This window comes from Dermacentor andersoni, chromosome 8 (assembly GCF_023375885.2).
Source record: "Dermacentor andersoni chromosome 8, qqDerAnde1_hic_scaffold, whole genome shotgun sequence".
NCBI classification, from domain to species: domain Eukaryota; kingdom Metazoa; phylum Arthropoda; class Arachnida; order Ixodida; family Ixodidae; genus Dermacentor; species Dermacentor andersoni.
In genome coordinates this window covers 122,240,660-122,267,453 of record NC_092821.1, presented here as the reverse complement: position 1 = coordinate 122,267,453, position 26,794 = coordinate 122,240,660, and the positions used below count along the sequence as shown (strand labels likewise).

The 26,794-nt window shown below is 46.9% G+C and overlaps 1 protein-coding gene and 1 long non-coding RNA gene across 2 annotated transcripts in view; one reads left to right on the top strand and one right to left on the bottom strand.

Moving 5' to 3' along the window:
* LOC140219863 (uncharacterized) overlaps positions 1 to 26,794 on the bottom strand; it is a 478,555-nt gene that overhangs the window by 275,075 nt on the left and 176,686 nt on the right. The gene's annotated exons all lie outside the window — the stretch shown is intronic.
* cta (Guanine nucleotide-binding protein subunit alpha cta) lies at positions 838 to 26,781 on the top strand. The gene is made up of 4 exons (XM_050176657.3): positions 838 to 2,090; positions 3,004 to 3,054; positions 5,591 to 5,791; positions 23,258 to 26,781. The coding sequence occupies exons 1-4, from the start codon at positions 1,608 to 1,610 to the stop codon at positions 23,630 to 23,632; spliced, it is 1,110 nt and encodes a 369-aa protein (XP_050032614.1). The 5' UTR covers positions 838 to 1,607; the 3' UTR covers positions 23,633 to 26,781.

Sequence of the window (26,794 nt, the reverse complement as noted above, 5' to 3'; positions counted from 1 at the left end):
CAAGCACTAACCGGAGACGGTGAGGGGTGCGAGGAGGGGTTGGGCAGGCGGCAGAAATTTCGGGGGGGGGGGGGGGTGGAGGGGCACGCCACTGTGATCGGGGACGCTGACTGGTACAACGGGCGGTGGAATAAATTTTGGGCGGAGGGGGTGGAATGGCAGGCGCTTGACCGAGGACGTTGAGCTTGAGGGGGACAATGAGGATATGGCAAATAATAATTATGGGGTTTTACGTGCCAAAACCACTTTCTGATTATGAGGCACGCCGTAGTGGGAGACTCCGGAAATTTCGACCACCTGGGGTTCTTTAACGTGCACCTAAATCTAAGTACACGGGTGTTTTCGCCCCCATCGAAATGCGGCCGCCGTGGCCGGGATTCGATCCCGCGACCTCGTGCTCAGCAGCCTAACACCATAGCCACTGAGCAACCACGGCGGGTGAGGATATGGCAGGCGACATATTAAAACAGAAATTTCGAGGTGGGGGGAGGGCATGTGCCCGGTGTGCCACCTCCTGGCTACGCCACTGTATCTCGACAAGCATGCATGCATACATCGCCTTTTCGGCATAGCAGTTGAGTGATATATGCAGTGCATAGACATAAAGTTGCATAACAATTAAGTTGCAACCTTTATGTTTGGTAATCATAAACACTTCATTATATTACACGTGGTATATCATGAAATTAAACAAAATTGTACGCATCGCAGTTACATAGTTGCAAAGCATTACAATAACCGTTTAACTAAAGCTCTGCTTCTCATAGATTCCTATATGTGTCATGGATCTGCGTACCCCTCTACCGCTTGAAAATCAGGCAAGTAATTGTGCCAAGTGTGTTATTCAACAGTCCGGACCGTAAAATGCTATCGTACTGCGAAATTTGAGCAAGAACCAAGCAGAGGTAAGCGCTAAATCATTTTGCTGATCGACGCGTTTCCGTTACCCGGAGCATCCTGTTTGCCGAATGATCGCCTTCGAGATTAGCTTCTGTTATTGCAGGGAAGTGGACGCTGGATTTGGACACCACCTATTTTCGTAAAATTTTCTACCATGAAAAGTATGGAGCCTTCATAAACACACGCCTCCGCCCGGCGTGTATGTATGAAGGCTCCTTAATGAAAAGTCGCCCGCAGCGCTACGTTTGTAAGTAGTGGAAGGGTACCGCATCACAGATTTTGGTGCGGTCGATCCACTATTCACTTCACACTTCCTGAGCGATCCCAGCGCCATCACACAGACTACATGCAAACTACGCATGCGAAAAAAAAAAAAACTTTTGGTCACATGGTTTCCGGTTGGCCCAAGCGTGTGTTGTTGAAGGAAGGAAGGCGTGTGGGGGTTCCCTGGGCCGCGGGTTATAGGCGCTGGCTGGCTTGGCTGTGTGCGTGTGTGTGTCATTGGCACGGCGGGGCTCCGGCCACCGAACTCCCCGCGCATCGGAGCACCGCTAAAGCCGCCCGTGTGGCATGTTGTGGATCCCGCTAGTTCCGCGACGAGGGAGAAAGACGGCCGGCGAGATCAAAAAGCGGGACTGCTGAGAAGCGCCGCAGCTGTGGTCACGTCAAGACAGCTACCCCCCCACCCCGCTCCAGCCGCCGCTGTCATGGATAAGTTGCTAGCGCAGTGCGGCTGCCTCTACGGGCTGCGCTACGGGCCCGAGGAGTTGGAGTCGCTGCAGCGCAGTCACAAGATCGACAAAATGATCCAGAAGGACAAGCAGGTGATTCGGCGCCAGGTCAAGCTGCTGCTACTGGGCGCCGGCGAAAGCGGCAAGAGCACTTTCCTCAAGCAGATGCGCATCATCCACCACTGCAACTTCGAGCCCGAGCAGCTACTCGAGTACCGGGCCGTCGTGTTCCAGAACGTGCTTCGCGGCATGAAGGTGCTGGCGGACGCCCGACAGAAGCTGGCCATACCGTGGCAGAGGCCCGCGAACGAAGTTCACGCACAGCGATTGCTGGGCTACGAGTCGGCCCTCGAGCCCGCCGACGCCGAGACTTTCGGCCGGTACGCGCCCTCGGTGCGGGCTCTGTGGCAGGACGCCGGAATCCGGGCCGCCTTCGAGCGTCGCATCGAGTTCCAACTGGTCAGTGCCCCCACACCTCCTTGCTCGATACGGGCGTGCGATTGTGTAGTGTTTTCTGCGACGTCGCGAAACTTCGTGGAACTTTTGACAGGTGTCCCCGGAGGCGCGCTGTGTCAATAACGTCTGGCCTATCGCCCGCCGGTGTAATTTATTGCGCGGGTGTTCTCGCGCGGGGCATCGAGCACTTTTATCCGGAGGGCGACTGGAAGGGCGAGATAATCAGCGCGATTGAAGCGTACGCACTACGTTCGCGTTTGCCTGGCTCCGGAAATCATCGGCGTTGTGGGCTAGCTCAATTTATTGATGGCCAAGCCGCGCATTGTCCGCTAGTAAACGCGGGTTACAAAAGAACTTTCTAACTTTGCTGTAGCAATCTGCACCGCGAAGCGGCTGATTATCTGTCGCCAATCGTTTATCTTGCGGTGAACACGTTGTAGCCGTAAGCTTATCGTCCAGTTTTCTTTTTTCTATCGCGAGCCATCCGATAAACTTTCGCCACACCCCAAAACTACTGAGTGGCCCCATGAAGCCGAACGTTTCATATTCGATACACGACGTTTAATATCACAAAATGCTGATCTAAGCAGGAAAACGGAATAGCCACTGTAGCTTTTCTGATACGCTGGAGCGAAGTTTCAGTTAAGTATGGCTCAGCAAGGCAAAGTAATAATTACCTTACATTTAACCTGAATAAAATTTCATTGAATTTCTTTGTTTCATTTTCGGTACGAATCTCCACTCCATGGGCAGAATTAAAATGATAGGTTATTTTAATTGTCTTTTAATGTGGAATTGTGCTAAGGCTTTCTGTGATTAATTTCGGACATTTACTCGCGGTTGCCAGCGGGTTGTCGTAGTGCTTTTTTGTGCAGCTTGTCACATTCCTGTATTCACACTCTTGCCTTCTTCACAGGGCGATGGAGTTCGCTACTTTTTCGACCACCTGGACCGAATTGCTACTAAGGTAAGTAGTCGATATTTACATTAACATCCTGGACATAAACATATGCACAAGTAGAGTACCAGCCACGAGGTCGTTCACCTTGCAGTTGGTTTTCTGGTAAAGATTTCTGTTAAACACTGGCACTTTACCATGCCATGACGGCCAATGACATGTTTTGAAAGCCTAAAACATGGGAAGTATCGTGCAGGTTTATTGCTCACGGCACAGTGTGTGTTTTACATTTCCTTCAGGTGACTGTCAAGCATGCTAGTCAGATGCCCATAAAGCTTGAAATAATGGTTTATATACACAATGTGTCCTCCATGCTGATGACGATGTTGACACCCGTGTTCTCAGTGCTGGCACATGTTACGGTGTATCCCCTGTTTGTAGGGGGTTTTTAAGTTGTGACAATGACAAGTGGTTTCATTATGAACTTAGATTCAGCTTGGGAAATTTGGCCTGCATGGTTGTAGCAAACCACCTACTACCATATAAACTAAAATCATTTCTTGCTACATTGATTGGCAGTTAAAAAATGAGTGTTGTGGTTGCTGACCAGATTAAAAGTTAACTGATATATTTGGAACAAGGAAACCATTTGGGTTCTGAAATCCCACTGAACTTCTGGCTTAAAAAGTGTGCTTAAAAAGTGTGCCACTAAAAATTCAGAAACATTCCACTCTGTGAAGGTGAATGACCACTGGAGCTGTATATAACTATAAATAAAGTAAAATAAAACAACAAAACAATATAACGCAAATATGCATGTTGTTATGTTTATTTGAATTTACGTTTATCTCATGACCACAGTAATTATTCCTTTATGGTCGCTATCATAGATAGCCATGGGCTCTGTGACGACACTGGAGATGTTTTTAGCAGACGTTAATTCTATGCACGACCGATGGCGTGTCGTGGAAACATTGGTCCTGGTGTAACATTGAAGGCCGAACCTTTCCAAGAGGAACACCAAGGACCACTTTCTGTCGAGACGAGACACATCGACGTTAAAGTCACCTACAATGACAATGGGATTGGGGTTCACCGGGAGGATCCAGCCAAATGTTACGATCATAAAGTCTTCAAGGTCCCTCTTTGATGTACCAGGATGAACGTATATGGTGGCGACAATGATTCTGTCCCCAGTCTGTATGGTGCATGCGTTAGCACATTCCATGGCAAGCCTCTGACCGGTCGTCGGTAAAGTATAGGGTGAAACGGCTGCACTGTCATTGTTTGCGTCGATCGCAATGCATCAAACCATCATCCATCAGCAGTTTTGACACATACGCTGATATGATTTTGCCTTATGCTTAAGCTATTTTAGCTCTATAGAAGGCATCATTTTTGCCTACGCACACTATGAAACGCTGCAAACTAGCCTAAGACAGCTCCGCTTTAACATAGAGTGCTGTCCTCAAGTGCAGACATAGCAGTGTGCTGTTATCGTTAGTTGAGAAAGTTCTTTAAGGGGGCTGTAACAAAGACAAAGAAAAAAAATGTCTGTGGCATAGCTAAGGTTAAGCCCAGGATGTGAAGCATACTAGCCTTTATTTTAGTTGTTGAACCACTGTTTAGCCTGGTGAACTGCTGTTGCTTGGCTATATTTGGTTCGGCTAGACGAAGAAACAACTCATGCGTTACTCTGCTTCGCCTTCAAGAGTGGAACGCGACAGCGTTCCCGTCGACCCGCCAAGGGGTGTAAGACAATGGGCTTCGGCGCAGCGACTACGCGCCCTGCATTGGACGCGGTGAGCGTCGAGCAACGCAGCGTTCGGCGCGGCAACGAAATGTGCGCCTGAGCAAGCGACGCACGCCTGAGCCTTAGAAACAGCTCGTTTCTAAGGCAACACCGCATTCACTAGAGGCGCTTTTGTACCGCTTTGAAGCATCGTACTCGTGGCTCAGTGGTAGCGTCTCCGTCTCGCACTCCGGAGACCCTGGTTCGATTCCCACCCAGCCCATCTTGCAAGAGTTGAGCCAAAGCCACCTAGAAACAAGCGCAGCTGCTTATATACCGCCGCGAGCGACGGCGCGAGTCGGAGCCCCGTTTCTCCTCTGTCGTGACGTCACGGTGTCACGTGGTCAGCCTTGAAGGCGACGCCGCGAGCGACGGCGCGAGTTGGAGGCCCGTTTCTCCTCTGTCGTGACGTCACGGTGTCACGTGGTTTGGCATGGGGTCACTAAAGGTCATTGAAGGCGACACTGCCGCGCCTGAGGAGCTGGTTTGAGCTCTAGTAATATGCTTCGCATAAAAGGAACAGCAGATGCATGCGTATGTAGAGAATTTCTTTACATCTGACTGGGAGCGATTTTCTTGCCTGTCGGAAGGGGTTTGCTGCATGACTGACAAAGGCTATAAAATGCTTCAGTATTTCTTCCGTGGTGATAGCTTTGCTTCTGTGTGTGATTTATGCATCTATGCTATCATGGCATCCAAGAATGAAGTCATCCACCAACACCAATTTATTTTCAGTTTGTACTAGACAAGACTGGTCCTTGCTGTAAGAGTGGACACTGAATGTTGAATTTCCCATGTGCTTCTGGTGTTCAGGAGTACATACCCACCAACCAGGACATTCTGCACGCGCGGAAGGCCACCAAGAGCATCACGGAGTTCGTGGTGCCCGTTAATGGAGTGCCGTTCCGTTTCGTCGATGTGGGTGGCCAGAGGTCACAGCGCCAAAAGTGGTTTCGCTGTTTTGACAGCGTCACCTCCATCCTCTTCCTCGTGTCGTCCAGCGAATTTGATCAGGTGGGCATTTTCTTCTCTCTCAAATCTTGTACTGTCATTCCTGAGATAAGTCAAATAAGTCATCACTGTCTCATAGCCCCTGCTACTCCTGAGTACAAGTGCTGGCTGATAATTCCCACATACTCGGTTAGTCGAAACAGGTTTGCCGTGCTGCCACTGAGCGTCAGTGCTGAAGGATGAAAAAAATTTCAGACATGTTACAGTATGCCGTTCGATGTATTGGACTGTGCCTACATAACCGCATGCTAATTTGACCTCCGAGTCGGGCAGAAAAAGATATTTTTGGCTTGATGTGTCACTGGCATGGTCATCAGCCATGTTGACGCTGCCTTTTCGAAAGTGAAACTGGCAAAGCCTAGTCAGCTGCACCCAAAGCACAACACAAGCCAAGCCTCTAAGTTCTTAAGACTGCACCTATGGTTTGTCGTACAAGTTCCACGTAACTTGTGTGTTTTTTTTTTTTTACATTTAAATGGTGACAAGGTCCTCGGCAATTTCCTTGACTGCTTTTGTGAATCTTGGTCGGCCGGTATCATCGACACGAACTCCATCCTTGACTACGGGCAGTAAAACAGCGCTAAACAACAGGACGAGGAGAGGGACACAGACAACAGCGCTGACTAACAACCAAGTGTCTTTATTCTTTCAATCAGCATATATATCTTTAAAAGACGGCTTGCAACTGCCTTTTAAAGATGTGACAGACGTGACCTACCTGTTGAAATACCGCGATGACCGCGCAAGTCTTATTTCCAAAGCTTTCCACATTCATGTTAGCGGCGAAGCATGTGTAAGCCTTCCCTCTAATTCCCTCCTTCCGAAGGAGATTGCCTTCCTATCGCATTAATTGCATTTTTTTTCCCCTGCGCATGCTGAATTCTGTTGATTCTATGCTTTGAGATAGCGGCGGAGTATATATATGCTGACTGAAAGAGTGAAGACACTTGGTTGTTAGTCAGCACTGGTGTCTGTGTCCCTCTCCTCATCCTGTTGTTTAGCACTGTTTTACTGCTTGTAATCGTGAACCAACCAGCCCAAATGCGTACTCATCTGCCATCCTTGACGTCTGGATCGACAAGGGTAGTGATTAAGTGAGAGAAGTGCTAGACAATGACTGTTGCAAAGTCATCCATGTTCATTCAGCTAACATAGCTTGGTTGACGTCCATTATGTTAACAGGGAAATAAAATTTGGTGCATTCATTGACTGCAATTTTGTCTATCTGTAGCGGCAGCATGACAGTGGTCAAAATAAGGACTGACTAGGTCGCAGGCACGTGAATTAGCGCACAACAATGAATTGACTAGTTTTTGGACGTTTGTGAAGTTATGTCGCTTATTTTCTGGCAAATTCGATATTTTGGACTCCCGATCAGTTTCACATTTTGGCGGCTCCCATCAAATATAAATTAACATTTGCCGAATAACATTTCATTTTGCATTTTTAACACACCCTGTTTCTCTCAATGTAACCTGGCCAAAAATGAATGAGTGGCTGAGAAACAGCACAACTTCACAAGGATGAAGAAAGAAGAGACACATGCATGTGCCGACTCATGACTCGAAAAATATACAATATGTAATTAACTGTACTAGAAATGACATTTGAGAGATGACATATGGGTGATTTAGTGGAGACGTATAGCAGGAAAACGATGCAGCTTTACATGAACAAAGAAGCAATAAGCACAAAGAATATTGCAGACCCTTCATGCCATCTGTATAGTAATCTGCCAAATGCTTAGAACTTGTAGATCGAGTTTCTGACAGCACGTGGAACACATCTGTCAGTGGTTTTGTTGCTTTGTCTCGGTAGGGAAGCCACGCCAAGTTAGCACGGCACATGGACTTGGACAAAAGCAATTTGGACGAAAGCAATGATGATAATAGCTTCTATATGGCATGAAATGTATGCTGCAGAAACCTTTGGGATAAAAAAAATAAAGAAAAAAATGGAAAGAAAGTAATGTTAAGGGATGAGGAACAGTTTAAAAAAAGAAAGAGAAACCTGTCAAAATGGTCAAGGCTGCTAACTACCACATTGATCTTAAACCTTTTTAGTGCTGGCCATTTCGAGCGTGTTATGGCAACATGTCATGGTGCGTTCTCTCTGCACCTTGAGAAAGATGACAAAGCACAACTCCCTACGGACTCACTGTTGGGTTGGGATGCTCAAAAGAAATATGACGAGTGACCCATTGGTGGGTCACCACGCGTAAGAATCGAGACTTCGAGAAACCGGTGAACATGTTAATTGAAATGTAGAAATAAAAAAAAAAGGTAAAAGGTAATAAAAGTGGATGAAAAGATGACTTGCCGAACCCACATATTCCACATTACGCATGCGGTGCTTTAACAAGTGAGATACCATGGTATCTATCCTCCTGTACACTTTCTTGGGTGTTCTGGTGTGCGTACAGAATTAGCTCTGGGAGTGCTAGCCACTGCCATTCACATCCATCGCTGCATATGTGGAACACACTTTCATCCGCAGGTGTCGCATAGTATGTGAACTTGGGAGCAAGTGACGAGCCAATAAACCTGTTGTAAGCTACCTCGTGGTATCAACACTGCCATATTCGAGACCCTCACTATGCAGCGAGTTAGGAGAGCGAGAGTATCCGAGGGTTCGCCACGGATCACCTCATTCTAGAATGTTCGTGACAGTACTTTCATGAACGCCTAAGGGTGTTAATATTCCAACACTCTCGACAGGGAGCCTGCAGTTGTAAGTTGCATTCAGAAGGCAGCCTTGGACTGTGCTTTGCAGAAATCCATTTAATTTCACATTATTCTTGTTCTTCATTGTAAACTATGATGCTGCTGTGTCCCCATAAATGCCAGGATCAGCTGCTTGGTGCCAAAGTTAGAAAATGAATGAAATAGTGCTAAAAAATATCACGCCTACATGTTCTTTCAAGCCCCTAAAAAATCTGCAGCATTTTTCTCATATTGTCATATACGTATCAACACTTTTAAGCACAATTCTCATTTGCGGGACTTGTAAAGATGATGTGACAAATGTAAAGAACGTGACAATGTAAAGATGACGTGACTGGCACCTGGCCAGTCTTCCACCAACACGGCCAATCGCTCCCTTATGGCGCCAGGTTCCAGTTGAAACCGGTCACCAACATACCATTGACTGGTTTTCCCATTCTCCATTAATTGAAACATTACAAGTTGCATCTCAAGTGGTGTGTTGACTACTGAACTCTCGCAAGTGGATCCATCACTGTTTCTTTAAGCTTTTCACTGACACATTGTCCGAAGTTGCGATACTGAATAGTCGATCCCTTTGCTTTTTTGTTCCTTCTGAGCTTTTTTCTACGAGTCCGATCGCATCCGCTACACTTCTCTGATGATGAATCTACTGACCGACCACCCACTGTGGCCTCTTATAGTGTCATTTGGCTCATCAGCGGTATGTGTATTGCAAGGTTCTATGTGCCGCTTATACCCATGAGTTATTTTCAACAACAGCAGGCCAATTTTTAAATTGTGCCAAGTTTTACACAAAGCCTTCGAATGAATTTCAATTGTGCAACGTTTACACTTGGCATATCATGAGAAGCCAATAAACACTGACACCAAGGACAACATAGGGGAAATTACTTGTGCTTAATAAATGAAATAAAGAAATGATAAATTAATGGAAATGAAAGTGGATGAAAAAACAACTTTCCGCAGGTGGGGGACGATCCCACACGATATGAATAATAAATATCGGGCCCCTCGGTTAACCCCCTTTCTTCTTGTTTATTACAAGACGAGGGTCTCAAATCCGGCAACATTGATGCTTTCAGGTAGCATGTGTGGGTTTATTGACCAGTTGCCTTCACCCAAAAAAGATCACGTTCTCGTGACGCCTGTGGCAGAAAGTATGTTTCACGTCTGCCGCCAAGGTCTGTGAGTGGTGGCGCTGGCTAACACTCCCAGGGTTCTTCTAGGAAACATAAATACCCAAGAAAGTGGATGTGGAAACGGCGCCATGGTAGCTCAATTGGTTGAGCATCGCATGCGAAATGCGAAGGTTATGGGATCGTCCCCCATCTGCGGCAAGTTGTTTTTTCATCCACTTTCATTTCCATTTATATATTGTTTCATTATTTCATTTATTAAGCACAAGTAATTTCCCATGTTGTCCTTGGTGTCAGTGTTTGTTGGCTTCTCATGATATGACTAATAAATGTCGAGCCCCTCGATTAACCCCCTTTCTTCTCGTTTGTTACACTTGGCATAGTATCAGTTATTTTATTCTATTTTTACTTTTACATGCAGTACTAAAAAGTGGTAACTACTATCTGTCTGGCAGTAGCAAAACCAAACAAGTTTCATCAGTTATAAGGTCGTACCACCACTTGGAAGGGGGGGGGGGGGTGGCAGGGTAGTACTGATGTCAATACTATGGCCTCACAGGTCAAGCAGCGCGGCCACTGAATTTCTAGGACATGCTGAAACAAAAGTTGGGCAAATTGATGGGCACAGCATGGTGGCTCTCTTGCATGTGATCATGGTGCCACAGCTTTGAGCGCAGTTCTAGTGACGCAAATAATGGGAGGCTGCACGGCTGTAGCAGCATTTGATTACAGATACAGCACAGTCCACTTATGACGATACCACGTAGAATGATATATCAGTTATAATGATGAGTCAACTTAAAAGTATTTACTTATGTTTACAGCTAAGAGAAAAAAAAACATGCAACGATATGTTACGACAGGATGTCGGATATAACAATCAAAATTTTTTCTTCTGGATGGCGCGTTCCACGCAGACTGAGCTTGGCATTTGCATTGCTAAGTTTCCCTTAAACGAACGGTACTGAGATGGGGTGCAAAGCTTGCCTGCGGGAGTTCGTATCTGCCAGAAATGCATATGTGTATGCAACTTTAAAGAAAGTTTGAAGGCAGTAGGTCCCACCTTGGTGACAGTTGTGAAAGGGTGAAAGCCATGGAGCCGTGAGTTTGTGTAGTGTTGCATCTGGGTCACAAGCCCCAAGGGTAGCGTTGGCCTGGCAGCCTGGGGCACAACTGGAAGCATCCGAAGGTCCTGGCAAAGCATGAGTCGACTGCTAACAGAACAACTTGTTTATTCTAGCATCGCAAAAGAGCGGCCGGTCAGGTCGACCGAAGTGGAGAGACGGGAGAGCACGCTACTCAACGGAAGAAATCGGAGCCTCTCTCTTGGCGTCCGGGGGCAGCTGCTTTCGGAGTCGAGGGCAAGAAGGAACGCCTCGTCAGAGGCGCACGTGATGCGGGCACGGACACGCTGAGAGACACGCTGAGACAAGAAGGTGACGCATCCGCCGGGCCGGCGCCGGTCAGACCTCCTCGCTTCACACTTGGGGAGCTCCTCTCCCCGGCTGCCGCGCTTTGACAAGCGTGGGCACCAACATGCACACACACGCGCACACGAAGACACGTGGCATTGAAACATGCCTGGACGCGCATGGCAGGAGGCGTTACGGCAGCGCTGAACGGGCCAGAACGTCCGCCGCTTTGAATGAAGCCCCGGCGTCCGTTGCATCCGCGCCGGCTATACCGCGCGCCGTAGGCGAAACGTAACAGACCGCCCCGCCGGGAGAAGAAGATCCCGATGGTCAGGGGACTGCATCCGCTGTCCGGAGGGATGTCGCTCGATGATGCTCATAACCGAAGTCGGTCGTCCTTCGGCGTTTCTTAAGCGCAGCGCACAGAGAAGGCCTCGTTCTCTCGTTCAGGTTCACACAGGACACTGCAAAGTGACTTCGGGAGAGTTGACATTTTTGTTCTCGTTCCCGGCAAGCGTTAGAACTACGCCGAAACTCAACCGCTCAGTCAGCAAGCACGACACAACCCTCACTAAGCCATGCCAGGCTCTTTCCCCTTTTAAACTACTGCCTAGTTCCTTACATTAGTCTAGCAGCACCCAGAACACGTCCACAAATTGGAAAATTGCACTAGAAAGCACGTCATCACTTTGAAACACTAAACAAAAGCAATATGTTAAAAATCCTGCCTCAGGAAGAAAAACATCAGTAACAAACAACTCTGAGGCTGATTCCTACGTTAGGGGCTTCGACTTAAGCCATCGGCGTTACCGTTGAGACTCCCCTTTTTGTAACGCACCTCAAAGGAATATTGTTGCAAAGCGAGGCTCCAGCGCAGGAGGCGGCCATTTGTGGAAGAGATGGTCTGCAGCCATTGGAGAGGGCAGTGATCCGTCTCGAAGCATGCGAATCGGAGACCGCAGCGAGCGGCCATACACCAGCTCAGCTGGCGAAAACCCCGTAGCCGCATGCGGCGCAGTCCTTAATGCAAACATTACCCCAGGCAGACACAGCTCCCAGTCAGTTTGTTGTTCAAAACACAATGCTCTCAACACGCGCTTCATGACGGAGTGGAGCTTCTCAACGGAATTCGGCTGTGGGTGGTACACTGAGCTGTGTAACAGCTTTACCCCACACCTTTCGAGAAAAGTTGTTGTCAAAGCGCTAGTAAACACTGTGCCCTGATCTGATTGGATTTCCGCAGGAAAACCAACTCGCGCAAATATGGACAGTAGTGCATTGACTATCTCAACTGAGCTGAGTTCTTTAAGCGGCACTGCTTCAGGGAACTTTGTCGCTGGGCAGATCACAGTCAAAATGTGTCTGTACCCCGTGGTTGTTACCGGCAGAGGTCCCACTGTATCAATAACGAGCCGTCTAAAAGGCTCCGTAATGATAGGTACCAACTTCAACGGCGCCCTCAATTTGTCCCCTGGTTTGCCCACCCGCTGACAGGTGTCATGTCCTTACAAAGTGGTCTGCGTCCCGAAAACACCCTGGCCAATAGTACTCTTGCAAGAGACGGTCCTTAGTTTTCTTAACTCCTAGGTGTCCGGACCACGAACCCCCATGCGACAAGCGCAACAGATCCTGACGGTAGCACTGAGGCACGATCAGCTGATCGAACTCCACTCCCCTGCGGTCTAGATACTTCCGGTACAGGACCCCACCTCTTTCCACAAAACGAGCATTTTACTTGGCGATACCTTCCTTGACATTGCAGCGTATGTTTTCTAGGCTGCCATCCTTTTTTTGCTCGGCTATCAAAGCCGACCGGCTGACTTTTAGCAACCTATTAAGTCCGTCTGACGTAGGCGCGATGAGCAAATCTGCAGATAGCTCTTCTAACTTTCCTGTGTCGGGCATTTCCTCTCCAGTATCTGGTGCCTTCAACGCTACAGGCTTAATTTTGTTCAGTTCGGACGTGCTCTGAATATCAGCTTGCTGCGCCTCTGACCCTTTCTCATTGTTCGACAACGTCGGCCCCGCAACTACCGCCTTTGCAGCGAGCTCCCGAACCTTCGATCTGGTTAAGGCCTGAACGCTAGCCTCACCAAACAAAAGCCCCTTCTCGCGCAGGAGGTGATCGGACCTGTTCGAAAATAGGTACGGGTACTGGGGGGGCAGCATAGATGACACTGCGGCCTCCGTCTCAAGCGCTCCGAAAGGTCCTTCAATAAGCACTTTTGCTACGGGCAGACACACGCTATGAGCTTGCACGGCTTGCTTGATCCATGCGCACTTGCCCATGAACATATCGGGTTCTACGTAAGAGGGGTGAACTACATCCATTGTAGCTGCGGAATCGCGAAGCACTCGGCACTCTTTCCCGTTCACAAGGAGGTCTCGCATGTAAGGCTCGAGAAGCTTCATGTTCTCGTCAGTGCTGCATAATGACAAAAACACGACTTTTGTTTTTGTTTCCGGACACTGCGCCGAAAAGTGACCCGGCTTCTGGCACGTATAACACACGCGCGCTTGCCTCGTCTCGAACAGCTTTCTGCGTTCGGCTTCGGCTGCCGCCGTCTCCTTACGTTCGGTCGGACACTGCGCCGAAAAGTGACCCGGCTTCTGGCACGTATAACACACGCGCACTTGCCTCGTCTCGAGCCGCTTTTTGCGTTCGGCTTCGGCTGCCGCCGTCTCCTTACGTTCGGTCGGACTGCTTTCACTCGCATCCGCATTACGTGTGTCCCCCCTTGCTCTCATGGGTGTGAACTTCGGCCTCTCAAACTTGGAGCCAAATTCACCCTTTTGACCGTCCTTAGCTCCGCGAGCCCGACGTGTCACAAACTCCTCGGCTAGCTCGGCGGCTTTAGCCACCGTACTAACTTCTGGCCTATCCAAGACCCAGTACCGCACGTTCTCAGGTAACCGACTATAAAACTGTTCCAGCCCGAAACACTGCAGAACTTTCTCGTGGTCACCAAACGCTTTCTCTTCTTTGAGCCACTCCTGCATGTTTGACATTAGCCTGTAGGCAAACTCTGTATATGACTCACTTCTGCCTTTCTCATTTTCCCGAAACTTCCGACGGAACGCCTCCGCTGACAGCCTGTACTTTTTTAGCAGACTCGATTTCACTTTGTCGAAATCCTCTGCCTCCTCTCTCTTCAAGCGAGCGACTACGTCGGCCGCCTCGCCGGGTAACAAAGTGAGCAAGCGCTGTGGCCACGTTTCCCGAGAGAACCCCTGCTTCTCGCATGTTCGCTCAAAGTTAACCAGGAAGAAACCAATGTCCTCTCCAAGCTTAAACGGCCGCATCAGGTCAGTCATTTTGAACGATACTCGTTCTCCTGCACCGTGTGCCTCACTTCCATTACGAGCGCGTTCCATCTCTACCTCGAGACGCTTCATTTCCAAAACGTGTTGACGGTCGCGCTCTTCTTTTTCTTTTTGTTCTTTTCGTTCGCGCTCATCTTTCTCTTTCTGTTCTTTAAGTTCGCGCTCCTGTTTCTCTTTTTGCTCTTTTCGTTTGCGCTCCTGTCTTTTTGCCGTCTCCCTCTCCTCAATGGTCTCAAGGCATTCCGACAGCTCGTCATCCTCAGCTTCTAACTCAAGAATAGCCCTCAGCAGTTCTGGTTTTCTGAGTTTGTCTGAGACATCCAGACCCAACTCTCTTGCAAGCTCCAGCAATTTCGGTTTGCGCAACGACTTCCAATCCATGGCTGCTCTGAATGCTGCTTTCTCTACTGCCTACTATTGTCTTGCCGCAAACTAACCCGGCAGCAACGACAACCACAATTACCAGCTCTGTTTCTGACACTAACAAAAACCTGGCAAAACTCAGAAGAAGAAAGTCCCGCACTCACCAAACCTCGCAGCCAAGAATTCAGCGCAGTCGTTCCGCTGCAGGCAACCAGTCATCACACAGGGCTCGTTGCACTGCTCCCGGATGGTCGTTGTGCTGCTCAGCATACAGTCAACCGCATATCTTCGCTGCTGGCCTCCGTTGTCGCGATCTCACCGCTAGCAACCAGTTGTTGCAATCGCACCGCTGGCATGAGTTGTTGCAAATGGGTCGCAAGCCCCAAGGGTAGCGTTGGCCTGGCGGCCTGGGGCACAACTGGAAGCATCCAAAGGTCCTGGCAAAGCATGAGTCGACTGCTAACAGAACAACTTGTTTATTCTAGCATCGCAAAAGAGCGGCCGGTCAGGTCGACCGAAGTGGAGAGACGGGAGAGCACGCTACTCAACGGAAGAAATCTGAGCCTCTCTCTTGGCGTCCGGGGGCAGCTGCTTTTATACTCTCGGAGTCGAGGGCAAGAAGGAACGCCTCGTCAGAGGCGCACGTGATGCGGGCACGGACACGCTGAGACAAGAAGGTGACGCATCCGCCGGGCCGGCGCCGGTCAGACCTCCTCGCTTCACACTTGGGGAGCTCCTCTCCCCGGCTGCCGCGCTTTGACAAGCGTGGGCACCAACATGCACACACACACACAGGCGCACACGAAGACACGTGGCATTGAAACATGCCTGGACGCGCATGGCAGGAGGCGTTACGGCAGCACTGAACGGGCCAAAATGTCCGCCGCTTTGAATGAAGCCCCGGCGTCCGTTGCATCCGCGCCGGCTATACCGCGCGTCGTAGGCGAAACGTAACAGTAGCCTGCCACAAGAGGTGCCAGCTGCTTCGTGTCCGCATCACCGATGGTGGGCTTTGTACGCATCCACAAAAGAGACAGAAAAAGAAAGTGAAATGCGAAGTGGGGCGCTGACGCAGGCCACTCTTTCTACAAGCTCTTTCTCTCTCAGCAAGTGTGGATATGCGCCGTGGAAGCAGCCCCAAAGCAGTGGACAGTGGATAGCTCAGTTTGTTGAAGATGGCACCGACAAGGCACAAGGCTGTGCTGCTTGAGACAAAGCTGCAAATTTTGCATGACTCAGAGAAGTATAAGCCCACACAGTCGACAATATTGATGATTCTGAAAACCATGAGCGCTACGATCATGAAGGCTGAAACCAGTGGCCATGCCAGTCAATGGAAAAAGGGTTAGGGAGCCTTTTCCACTGTGAAGGACTGTTTCAGAAAGGCAGGCTCTGTGAACCAAGGCCAAACTCCCCATGATAGTGAGACCAACACGGTGGAAACCGCTAACATCTCCGAACTCTGGGAGCATATCGCTGCTGCTGATGAAACATGTGGTGCTTCGATGAGAGACTGAGTGCTCCATAGTGCTGCCTCGTTCTGCTTAGAGATCTCTGACGAGGCGATCATTGTCGCGACACGGCGGCGTTGTGCTATGGAGGCAATGACAGCAGCGGCATTGATGACGAGATTGACAATTCTCCCGTCTTTGACCTAGGCGTTCACTCAAAGTGTGCTGTCGTCACTCGAGTAGCTCATTGATTTCGTGCATGCTAAAGTATTGCTACCAGTGTTCGTGCAGCACCTGGGCGCAATGCACCTGTGGTTGTAAACCTGAAACTACTGCGAAAGCAATTGCAGATTTCAGACTATTTCAACGTGCCTAACACTTGGCTTGCTGTTCAGAGGTTAAATAAATGTTCTATTTTTCACACCCGACTTCTACATCTATTTTTTAACAAAAGTAGCAAATTTGGGTTTGGAGGTACAAATGTATGTTCCGCAGCTTTTTTTTGTGGCAGACCAGATAGAGTGATGATCGGTTAAACTGACGGAATTTCTAATTCTTTTTGATGCCGTTATAAGGGGACTACATTCTTGCTCAACTGATGCAAAATGCATACCTGCCAAATATTTCCAATTCTATGTAATGTGTAAAAACTTGAGGTCATTTTACGATTTTACGAAAAATAGGGTCGTTTGCAAGAAAGATTTAAAGGTGTTAAAGAATGGCATGCTGCCAGATGACAAAAGAAGTGCACACAAGAAAGAAATTGTCATAGTGGCTGTGTTACCCCTTTGTGGCTGCACTTGCCGACACTATCATATACAAGAGGGTTTCTTGCTTCGAGCAAGCTTATTCAGAGAAGTTTCTGAAGCAGGTGAAATCGACATCAATATAGTCACTAAAAATGTCACTGTGACCTAAAAAATTCGTTGCTTATCGGTCTAAATGTAAATTATTGTTAATTTAATGTGTGTGTATGCTATAAAAGGTGTGTGCTCAGGGAAGTCTAACGAAATGCTGGCTTTTAACCATTTATGGTGAACAAATGATGTCCGTAATAGTAGGAATGTTAGTTAATTTGTTTCTATAAAAAGAAAGTAACAGAAAGAGAATGCAGAACAATTTCTCACTACACTTAAGCACTTCCGGCACACAGCTAGCGTCGTGTGCTGGTGTTACAACGTGCTCCATCTTGACAGGAGCTCCGCGGTCAGAGTCGGTCTCAGTCTTTTCGTGAGCACTATGATTTGACTTTGTTGCCTTGTGGACTGCAAACATAGCGACTGGCAATATGTCAAGCTGCGACATCAGGTCCTTCTGCAAGGCAGCAGACGAGCGGACTGGCTGCAGCACATTGGACTGCTGCTATCCGATCGGCGTTAAGATTTGCGCGTTTGCAGCCGTCACTTTACACCGGAAGATTACTAATGCAGTAGCGTTTCGCGAGTCCGTTATTAGGGTAAATGCAAGCGCAAGGGGACAGGGTTTGACCATTTGACCATGTTGTTTCACGGGATGAGCAGAAGTGCAAATATGAATGGTCCGCACGGAGCAGCCACCTGGTGGCACAGAGATCAACCACACGCAGTAGCAATAACGAAATGTATTCTTCTTTGCTGCTGATGTAACTTTTTCGCAGGGATGTAATCGTTAGTATGTTGTTTTTGTAAATGTTTAAAATGTTTTGTACTTGGTTAGAGCAATATTAGCACTTTGTTTGGCTGGTTAAGCTCTGCGCCAACAGGTGCCTGGACAGTGCAGACCGATCAGGTCGCTTACTTACATCTACACTAGAGTTCCTTCATCAGCTTGAGTTTATACCTCCAGCCATCCATCGAAACGCCCAGCTCGCCTGTGGTTACCGGTATACCAGACACGTTCGGCGCTGCAACAGAATGCTCGCAGTACACGCTGCTTCGATAGCTCTTACTTGGGGTCGACTGCTAAGCAGCTGCCGAAGAGTTTGGAGAGGCTTCGCGCGCGCGCTCCTAAAGAACCGGAAGTCGACGACACGATGGGACATCTTGACGCAGAGCCAGTGAAGGCAGAGCTTAGCCTCGATCACTCAGTAGCGGCGTTTACATGAATATGACAGAAGCGTATCGTATCAACTTTCAAGCGTATCACATCTCATGTAAACGAGGTAATTCGCTAGGAAGGCGTATCGCATCCAATACGCCAAAAAGGGGTAGTTTGAGATGGAGAATGCGCATTTCAGCGGTGCATGTAAAGAAAAGTGTATCGCATCAGGTATTATGGGAAAGCATTCGCTGTGCGATTACAACCGGCCAACCAACCAGCGGCGTGGCCGTATGGCAGCGGAAGCATGTTTACCGGAAGTAGGGGGCTCATTTTGAAATATGACACCAGATGGCGCTAGCTTGCCAGCCAGTGAGATGCGCATACATGTAAACGGAGGTGCATCAGCAGAATGCGATACGGCAAGATAATACAATACGCTTCTACCGTATTGAATTAAATGCGGCTAGTGAACGAGTTGAGAAGAAAATGTGTGACTATGGAGAAGGGTAACTGTAATTGTCCATAGCTCTCTTAATATGAGACGTTTCACACGAATTGTGGTGCGAATGATCAACTTTAGCTGTACCCTACGTGTCTACAAAATTTGTCCGAATCATTTCAGGTGCCCTTTAACGGCAGTAGCATGTCTGCAAATTGTCCGAACCGAAACAGATTGCATCCGGGACCACTTGATTTTATAACTGTGTTCCTTTTACCGTTTTGCACTGCTCGCGCATTCTTGCTATGCCAGGATTGGCCATTTTGCATGGCAGATGAGAAAGTAATAAGACCAAAGTAAACAATTCATACAAAACATGATCCTAGATCTCCATTTGCAGTTATCAATCAGCTGCAGTTATGTTTTCATTCTTCGTGTAATGCATTGACTGGCACATTAAAAGGCCCTATTTGGTTTGGTGAAATGAAGGACTGGCAACGAGTTAGAGAGATGATGACTTCCTGTAATGTTCATGCAGACTGCATTGCTGAAACCGAGTGTGGTAATTTGATCGAGTGAATTGAAGTGGCTTTTCCAGGAAAGGTGCTATGACTCTGTTATCTACTGTCGCATGGGGTTTGCATTGTTCAGTCTCATGTGATTTAAACCTTTGATGTGAACCCGTTTACAAAACTAAATAGATCCCGCTTGTATTTAACACTGCGAAGACTCGGTAGGCAAGACCAGCCATGCCCTCACCGCATAAGGCTGAATGTGACTTACACCGGCTAATTTAATGTAGACTTCAGTTATTAGGCTCGCCATTGTGTTCAGTTTGCTATGTTTCTGAGAACGTGCCACATGTTTTAACCTCTTTTAGCCTGTTAGATTTGAACTCCTAAATACTAACAGGACGCTTAAGTGTGAGAGATACTAATTTGGATGCTATGCGTAGCCATTCAGTCGCATGTCGGTAGGTTGCCATCTCTGACTCGGAAAACCATGCTGGTGCATGGCAATCCCAAGGTCAGTGAGCACTTCAAGAAACTCGCGTGAATGTTTTAGTAAAACGAGTTCACTGTGGACGGCTGGTTGTTTGCTTTTGGTTTCAGTGCGTCGGCCCGTAAAGTTTTAACTTCTTTCATTATATTTCACAGCGTTTTACCTCAAGCATATTTTCCGAGTGTGCTAGACGGATGTTCTCATACCTGATGTTCCTACATAGTCCTTGTAAGGTGTCCATGTTCTGTAAGCTTTACAGAACCCACTAAAGAGGTGAAAATTCTCAAATATGGTCTGCTGCTATGCGCTTCAGAATATTCTTAAAGGAACCCTGAAAAGATTTAGACGATCTTGTAGAAGTGCACAGAGTTGGTAAGGTAGGCCCTTCTGATCATCAAGGGCCATATTTAGGGGTTCTGCATAAAGTGTTTAGTTTATATTAGGTTTTAGACGTCTACATTGCCTCAAATTTCAGCAGTGTTCCTTCTCAAATTTTCAGTGCCCTCTGCCAGTTCTACACAGGGTGGTTGAGTGACGTCATTTGCGTGAGCAATCTTATTGGCTGCCCGTGTGGTGTCTTTGGGAATGCACAACAGGAAGCATGCTGCTCCATGAACCCTTTATTCCTTTCGAATTAGTTTCAAAGAAATGTTCGCAAAATACAAATCTTTTTCAAATGCTTGATAGAGCAGAAATATATGTATTCAGAACAATGTATATATTTTTATGCTAAAGAAAGTTTGTTTCACTGCATCACTTGAAGTTGGCTTTTTCAGCACCTATGAAGAAAAAGAAAGAATGAAAAAAGCTGCACGTCCCAAACATTACATTCATGTCCTATGAGAGTTGCAACTTAGTCGACTGTCATGCAGGATCACACTTAAGCATATAGGAAAGTCTCACTTAGTGTGGTCTCACTTACTGTATTTTCCAGTGTATAATGTGCACCCCTTGCCTTTCTCACCTTTGAAAAGAAAACTTGTGTATAAGATGCACCTATTTTGGCTTGGTCGGCATGATCAAATGTGTTTATCATGCACACTTGTAGACTCATTGCAAAATGTTGTACTTGCTCATTTTAGCATACTAAATTTTCATAAACATTTCACAAGCTGCAAATTTTAGTAGAATAAAACTTGAACAAACACTTCTGGCACAGGAAACCAACATTTGTTGCATGTCACTCGAAGTCATCGAAGGTTTCAGCCTTTGACAAACTGTCAAAAAGCTCAGCCACTTCGGCCAGCAGCATTGTTGGGTTACTGCCGCGGCCTACGCGACGTCTTAAGCTCCGTGACGCGCATTGCATTGCCTCTGTAGCACAGCCCTGTACGGGCCAAACACACAAATATCATAATATGGACAATGACTGCATATGCGTCATGCCTTAAGTGCTTGCAAAAGCAAAATGGTGACCGGAAGTCGGAAGCGCTGCGACTAGTGCTAAACTGCCAAGACTTTTTGCACAGGCGACTGATGCTGACGATAACGAAGTAACGTATTTTTTAACCAGTACTATATGTTGGGTGCCACAACTTTACAATAAAAAAAAATGGGGTGCCTTTTTCTTATTTATTATGTTAGTCATGTGGGTTTCACATCTGTAAAAAAAAATGAACAAAGTACACTACAGCAGCAAACTAGCATGCGTGGCCTCTAGTCATGGAGGCACCTATATTGGAGGCCATGATAGCTGGGCTATGGTAGCTGTGCTGTCTGCATAGTGAACCCTTGGAACTGGCGCCAATCTGTCGCCACCATCATAACTCGTGAAAAAAATGTGCATATATTGGTTGTGCCAAGGCGCTTAGGTTTTATGCACATGTAAGACACGTCGACTGAAATTTTGGAAAAACGTCATCTTATACGCTGAAAGGTGCGGGACAGGGGTAATTAGAGATTGCAGGGAGAGGCCTTCGTCCTGCAGTGGACATAAAAAGTAGGCTGATGATACACTGAAAAAAAGAAAAGATGGTGTGCCACCCGACGACTGTGGCAATCATTTTCTTGTTGCTTTTTAAAAGTGCTTCTACGAGATTTCAAATTTTTTGCACCCCCATCTGTGTTGCAGAAATTCAGTGGATATTTAGCGGTAAATGGGAGAGAAGTGCATGAGCATTACGTCGCACCTCTTTCAGGTTCCAGATCCATGATTTAGATTGCGTTCACCTCATTGCAAAGTGTTGTTGAGGAGGTTGCTCAACACCTGTGACGCCTCTTTGAGGAGGCAAGTGCAGCTGATGGTGGCCTAGCAGACTATATATACATATATAATAAAGGGAAAATGAGACATTCACCCCATCTTAAGGATTGCTACAAAGGAAACCCATGCGGGTTCCTCGAAAAAGAAGCCTCGCAGTTGAAAAAAAATTAGTCCTGGTCCGGGACTCGAACTCGGGTTCCAGTCCCGGACCAGGATGAATTTTTCTTCAACTGCGAGGCTTTCCTTGATGCCACATTTGATGCTGATGCTAGGCTGAGATAATATGCCATTAGCACTCCATGATAGGTCCAAATAGCTCGGGCCCTGCCCTGATGGGCATGGCACCCAAACCATTTTTACTTGTCATGGAGAGCTAATGACATATTTGGATTAAAATAGTCCGAAGTCTCCTTAGCTATTGCCTAAGAGATGCAAAGGTGAAAGCCTTGTAATGCCTACTGTAGTTAACCTTAATCCTCTTTCATCCACCTTAATCCAGTCACTAATAAATGATTATTTAAATTTGCTACTCATTAATCATCTCTTATACATGGCTGGACATGCTTTGGTTCACTTCTGGTCTTTTTTTGGTCACATGATATTTTCTGTACCTCACAATGCGACCTTAAAACATAGAGATCTAAGGCTTTCGGTTTAAAAACTAATTGCAATAGTTTATTGTTATCTTGGCCCTGAATGCATGCTTATGCTTACCTGATTATTAAGTATTTTGTGTTATGTACACTCTGTTTTTGAATTTCTGTTACTGCTGTTTGCATGTGGTCTTCCATGTAATGAAAGAAGTGTGATTGTGGCCTAATGGTTAGAGCATTGGGCGGCTGGGCCGGATTACTGAGGTTCGATCCAAGCGTCTAGCCCATAATTAAATTTTTTTAACTTTGAGCTATTTGGCAAGACATCATTTACAGCACCCAGCAAGCAGCCACAATAAGAAAAGTCTGAGAGAGTTCGCAAGGAAAGCTTCACGTTAAAAGCAGAATAGAGTCCCCTACCAGTTTCGCAGCCCAATATTTTAGTACATGCTAGAATAATCAGACACACCCATGATCCGCTTATCGCTTTTGCGAACCAAAATATTGGCTGCCGTTACTGAATGCTTCATGAATAAAGATGAGCATTTGTCTGCTGCAGATCAATCTCGTTGCCACAAAAGATCAAAATGCCTGTTCACAATGTCTACAGAATAGTTTCCAAATTGTTTAAATAAACAGTCGATATGCTGAATAATAAAACAATTTTGAGTGTCTTTCACTAAATATTAACATTTTCTGGCTTCAACTGCAGTATTCTTTAACTGCTAAGTTTTGGGATGTCTGTAGTTTTGTGGCCAGAAAAAAACGAGTGCAAATGATGACTGCTTTCTGTCCATGCAGGCATTGCTGGAGGATCGCTCCACGAACCGACTGGTGGAGTCTCGCAGCATCTTTGAGACCATAGTGAACAATCGGTGTTTCGCCGAGGTGTCAATCATCCTGTTTTTCAACAAGACAGACTTGCTTCGTGAGAAGCTCCTTTCGAGAGCCACCAGCATCGCTGACTACATCGAGAGCTTCCGTGGCGACCCGCACAACCTTGGCGACGTGCAACGCTTCCTGGTGAACTGGTTTTACCAGGCTCGCCGCAGCCAACACAAGCCGCTCTTCCACCACTTCACCACGGCTGTGGACACGGAGAACATCAAGGTAGTGTTCAACGCAGTCCGCGACACCATCCTGCAGAAGAACATCACCCAGCTCATGCTGCAGTGACGCAGGAGCCGGCCATCCTCCTCTTGTGTGTCCGCGTGTGTGTGCGACTGGAGTGATCTATTGGCGGGTTCTGTTGGATATTGTAAAATCAGCTATTCTTGCATCTGGCTAAGTGTTACCATAAGTGGGTGGGGCAGTACATTTTTCACGAATTCTTGCTAGGACAGCTTTAACGTCTGTTGTATGATTCTGATACGCTGTATGGGAGTGCGCGCTCAATGCACAGCTTCTTGTGAGCTTGCCACATTCGGTTTGCCATTGAAACTGCAGAAAAGTGACAACCAAGCTAAACTGTTAGGGAAAAAAAATGTCATGGATAACTATAAAGGGAGCAGTCAGTTAAGTTGTAAGAGATTGTGTGACTGTAAAATGGAATTAACTTTGGCAAGCCTTTTGATTTTGCATGTACTTGCAGAACTTGCATCATAGATCGCTGCAGCAGGGGTGCTTCATGCCGCACATGTGCAGCTGCCTGCCTGGCTGCACTTTTATGGCAGTGCGTTCACTGCTCTAGTCTGAAGTGCAGCTTTAAGTGAACCTTTCTTGGGGGCACGTCTGGGAGTACAAATGGTAATTGCCGATGTACATATTGTAAATAAACACACAAAGTGCCTCGACCTTCTTGAGTCAACTTGTGCTGCATACCAGTGACTCAGTACTGTGCCCTGCGGCACAGCTACCATGTCTGCCAAAGGGTTTGTGCGAAGTGTTCGTGCTGGTGCGAGGAGGCAAATTTAAACTTGGAAAAGGAAATTTGTGCTCGCTAGGATTTTGGAAGCTGGCAAGGCTTGCGCGTTACAACTTCTTGCATGGTTTTGCTCATGCAGCCACTTTCGTAGACTTTTTAGTTGGATTTGAACATGAAAAATGAGTTAGAACAACACATGATGGTTTCTTTGGCACCTTGTTATATTCTAGCACCTTGCAGACAGTGCAGATGCTGTTGCTACTTTTGTTTTCCCATTCCATTCCTGTCGACTTGCATTCTTGTATGCTGGGCATCAAGTGTGCTTGAAGATAGACAGAAGCCAGATGCGGGGAACAGCCTGGGGGTAACGCCTGCCTGATGCAACATGCTGCCTATGAAGTGGCACCTTATGTTGAGATACCCGTGAACATACTTTCTTAGCTGTGATTTGCGAACATCGAACCTGGAGCTTACAGCAGACGTGCATTTCTGTATGTCAGCTGAATGTCTACAGGTGCTTTTACATTGCGTATTAATTAAAAATACTCAAGGAAACTGTTATGAAGATTGGAGTTCTTGATTAGGTGTTCAACTTTCCAGACTTCAAATGGTAAGACGTACTCACTTTAAGTTTGCCATGAGTTCCGAGGAAATTTTATGGGATTGTGGCCTGTGGCCATTTTTGGGATTCATGCAAGTGGTGGTCTCGTACTCAGTTTTCTTTCCTCACCGTTTTCTGTATGTCCGTTTGCCAAGTGCAGTTTCATGTGCCAAGTTATCACAGTTCCCTCCAGAGAGCAGGGAGCAGTGCCTCCATTTTTTTTTCTGCGACTACAGTTTCATTAGCACATGTTGTATGTTAGTGACTCTGCTAGCCCACGAAGCAATTTGTTGTTTGCAGTGTGTATGTGCCTGCTGAGCTGTTGATGGCAGCTGTTTCCTTCCTGTTATTATATGTAATGTTAAATGAGTGCTACTACTATACTGTATGAAAGTGGGAACAAGGGAGTGTTTCTACCTTGCAAGCAGTAACGGTGTGTTTCTGTTGCAATTTCTCATGTCGGTAGTCCACTTGCAGCTCTCTGTGCTTGGTGTTACATGCATGTGATGTCTTCAAAACTCTCCTACGTTTTCCTAAAGTGCAATGAAATTCGTGGGCACAACCAGTCAGGCTTTCACCTTGTAAGCCAGCGTACGCTCGAAAACTGACTGTTGCCCAATACATTTTTTTAATTTTTTGCAGCAGTGGGTGGTCTGTTCAATTATATATTTTTCTTGAAGCAACATACCTAACTGTTTTCCTAAAAATTTTATATATTTTTTCATCTCACTTTCTTTTTATGCATGTGTGTTGCACCATCAAGAGCTTATGTGACCATGGAGCTTTGATGTATGTAGGCTTATGTAAAGCCTGTTGTGTCTGTGCCGAAAGTTGCCTTCCTTTTTATGACCTTGTGCAGCTGAACAAATTGAGACAGGGCAGCTTGTATATGCGGCACACTTTAAGATGCCAGTATTTACTTGTGCATTCAAGGTCTGCCTGACATGCTACTTGCAGCAGTGTGTTGCGAAGGCTTGAAAAAGCGTTTTTGCAAGACGTGACATTACTACTTTCTTTTTTTTGTCTCTTTATGATACTATAAAGATTGAATGTGTCCTCTTACATCGAAGGGCACTAGATGCAAGTCCGGTCGGATTAAAACAACATAGATATCACTGGAGCACATGTCCCGGTTCCCAACTAGGTGGTTTGAGGTGCACAGGTCGATGCACTGGGCTGCCTCGTGTTACCCTTCAAGAATGTCCTGTCTTGGTGCAGACGAAAGATCAAATTGTCTGCGCCTCGTACGAGGATGAGAGTCGCACGTGCCTTAAGCTCTGTTCCACTGTTCTCGCTTGCGTGCAATCCTGGCCATTGCATGCAGCGACAAGCATTCGAAGCAGTGCGCTTTCACTGGCGTGGCACTGCAGGCCACAGGAAGCTTCACTCAGGGAAAGGTGGCCCGGGCAGTCCACTCTCTGCAGTGATAGTATTATTGCGGTCACTGGTTGGTGCGTGCAGCAAAAGATGTATTTTGTCCTCTTGACATTTGTTCTTTCTTTGCTGCCGTGCGTTATTTGTGGGGACAGGCCTGTTCGACTTCTTGGGTATGTCATTGCCGAGCTATCCTGTCCTCTTGTGTTGTTTGTATGCAACATACTTTATTATTACTTCTGTGTCACGCTGGAAGAGTGAGCTTTTTTTTCTTTCATTAGCAGTTGGTGGGACAGCGTTAAACGGAGATTCAATGGAAACAAGTTTACGGCGAAATTGTGTATGTTCAGATGGGTGGCCATTTGACCAGGGTCCAGTTTTCATTTTGTGCGATAAGTACTAGAGCAGTGTTACTCATGCAAAAAAATATATGCAGTTATTTTAAGTTTTAAGACGTTTTGGAAAATAAATGCGCAAACACTGCTATTTATGTGCATTG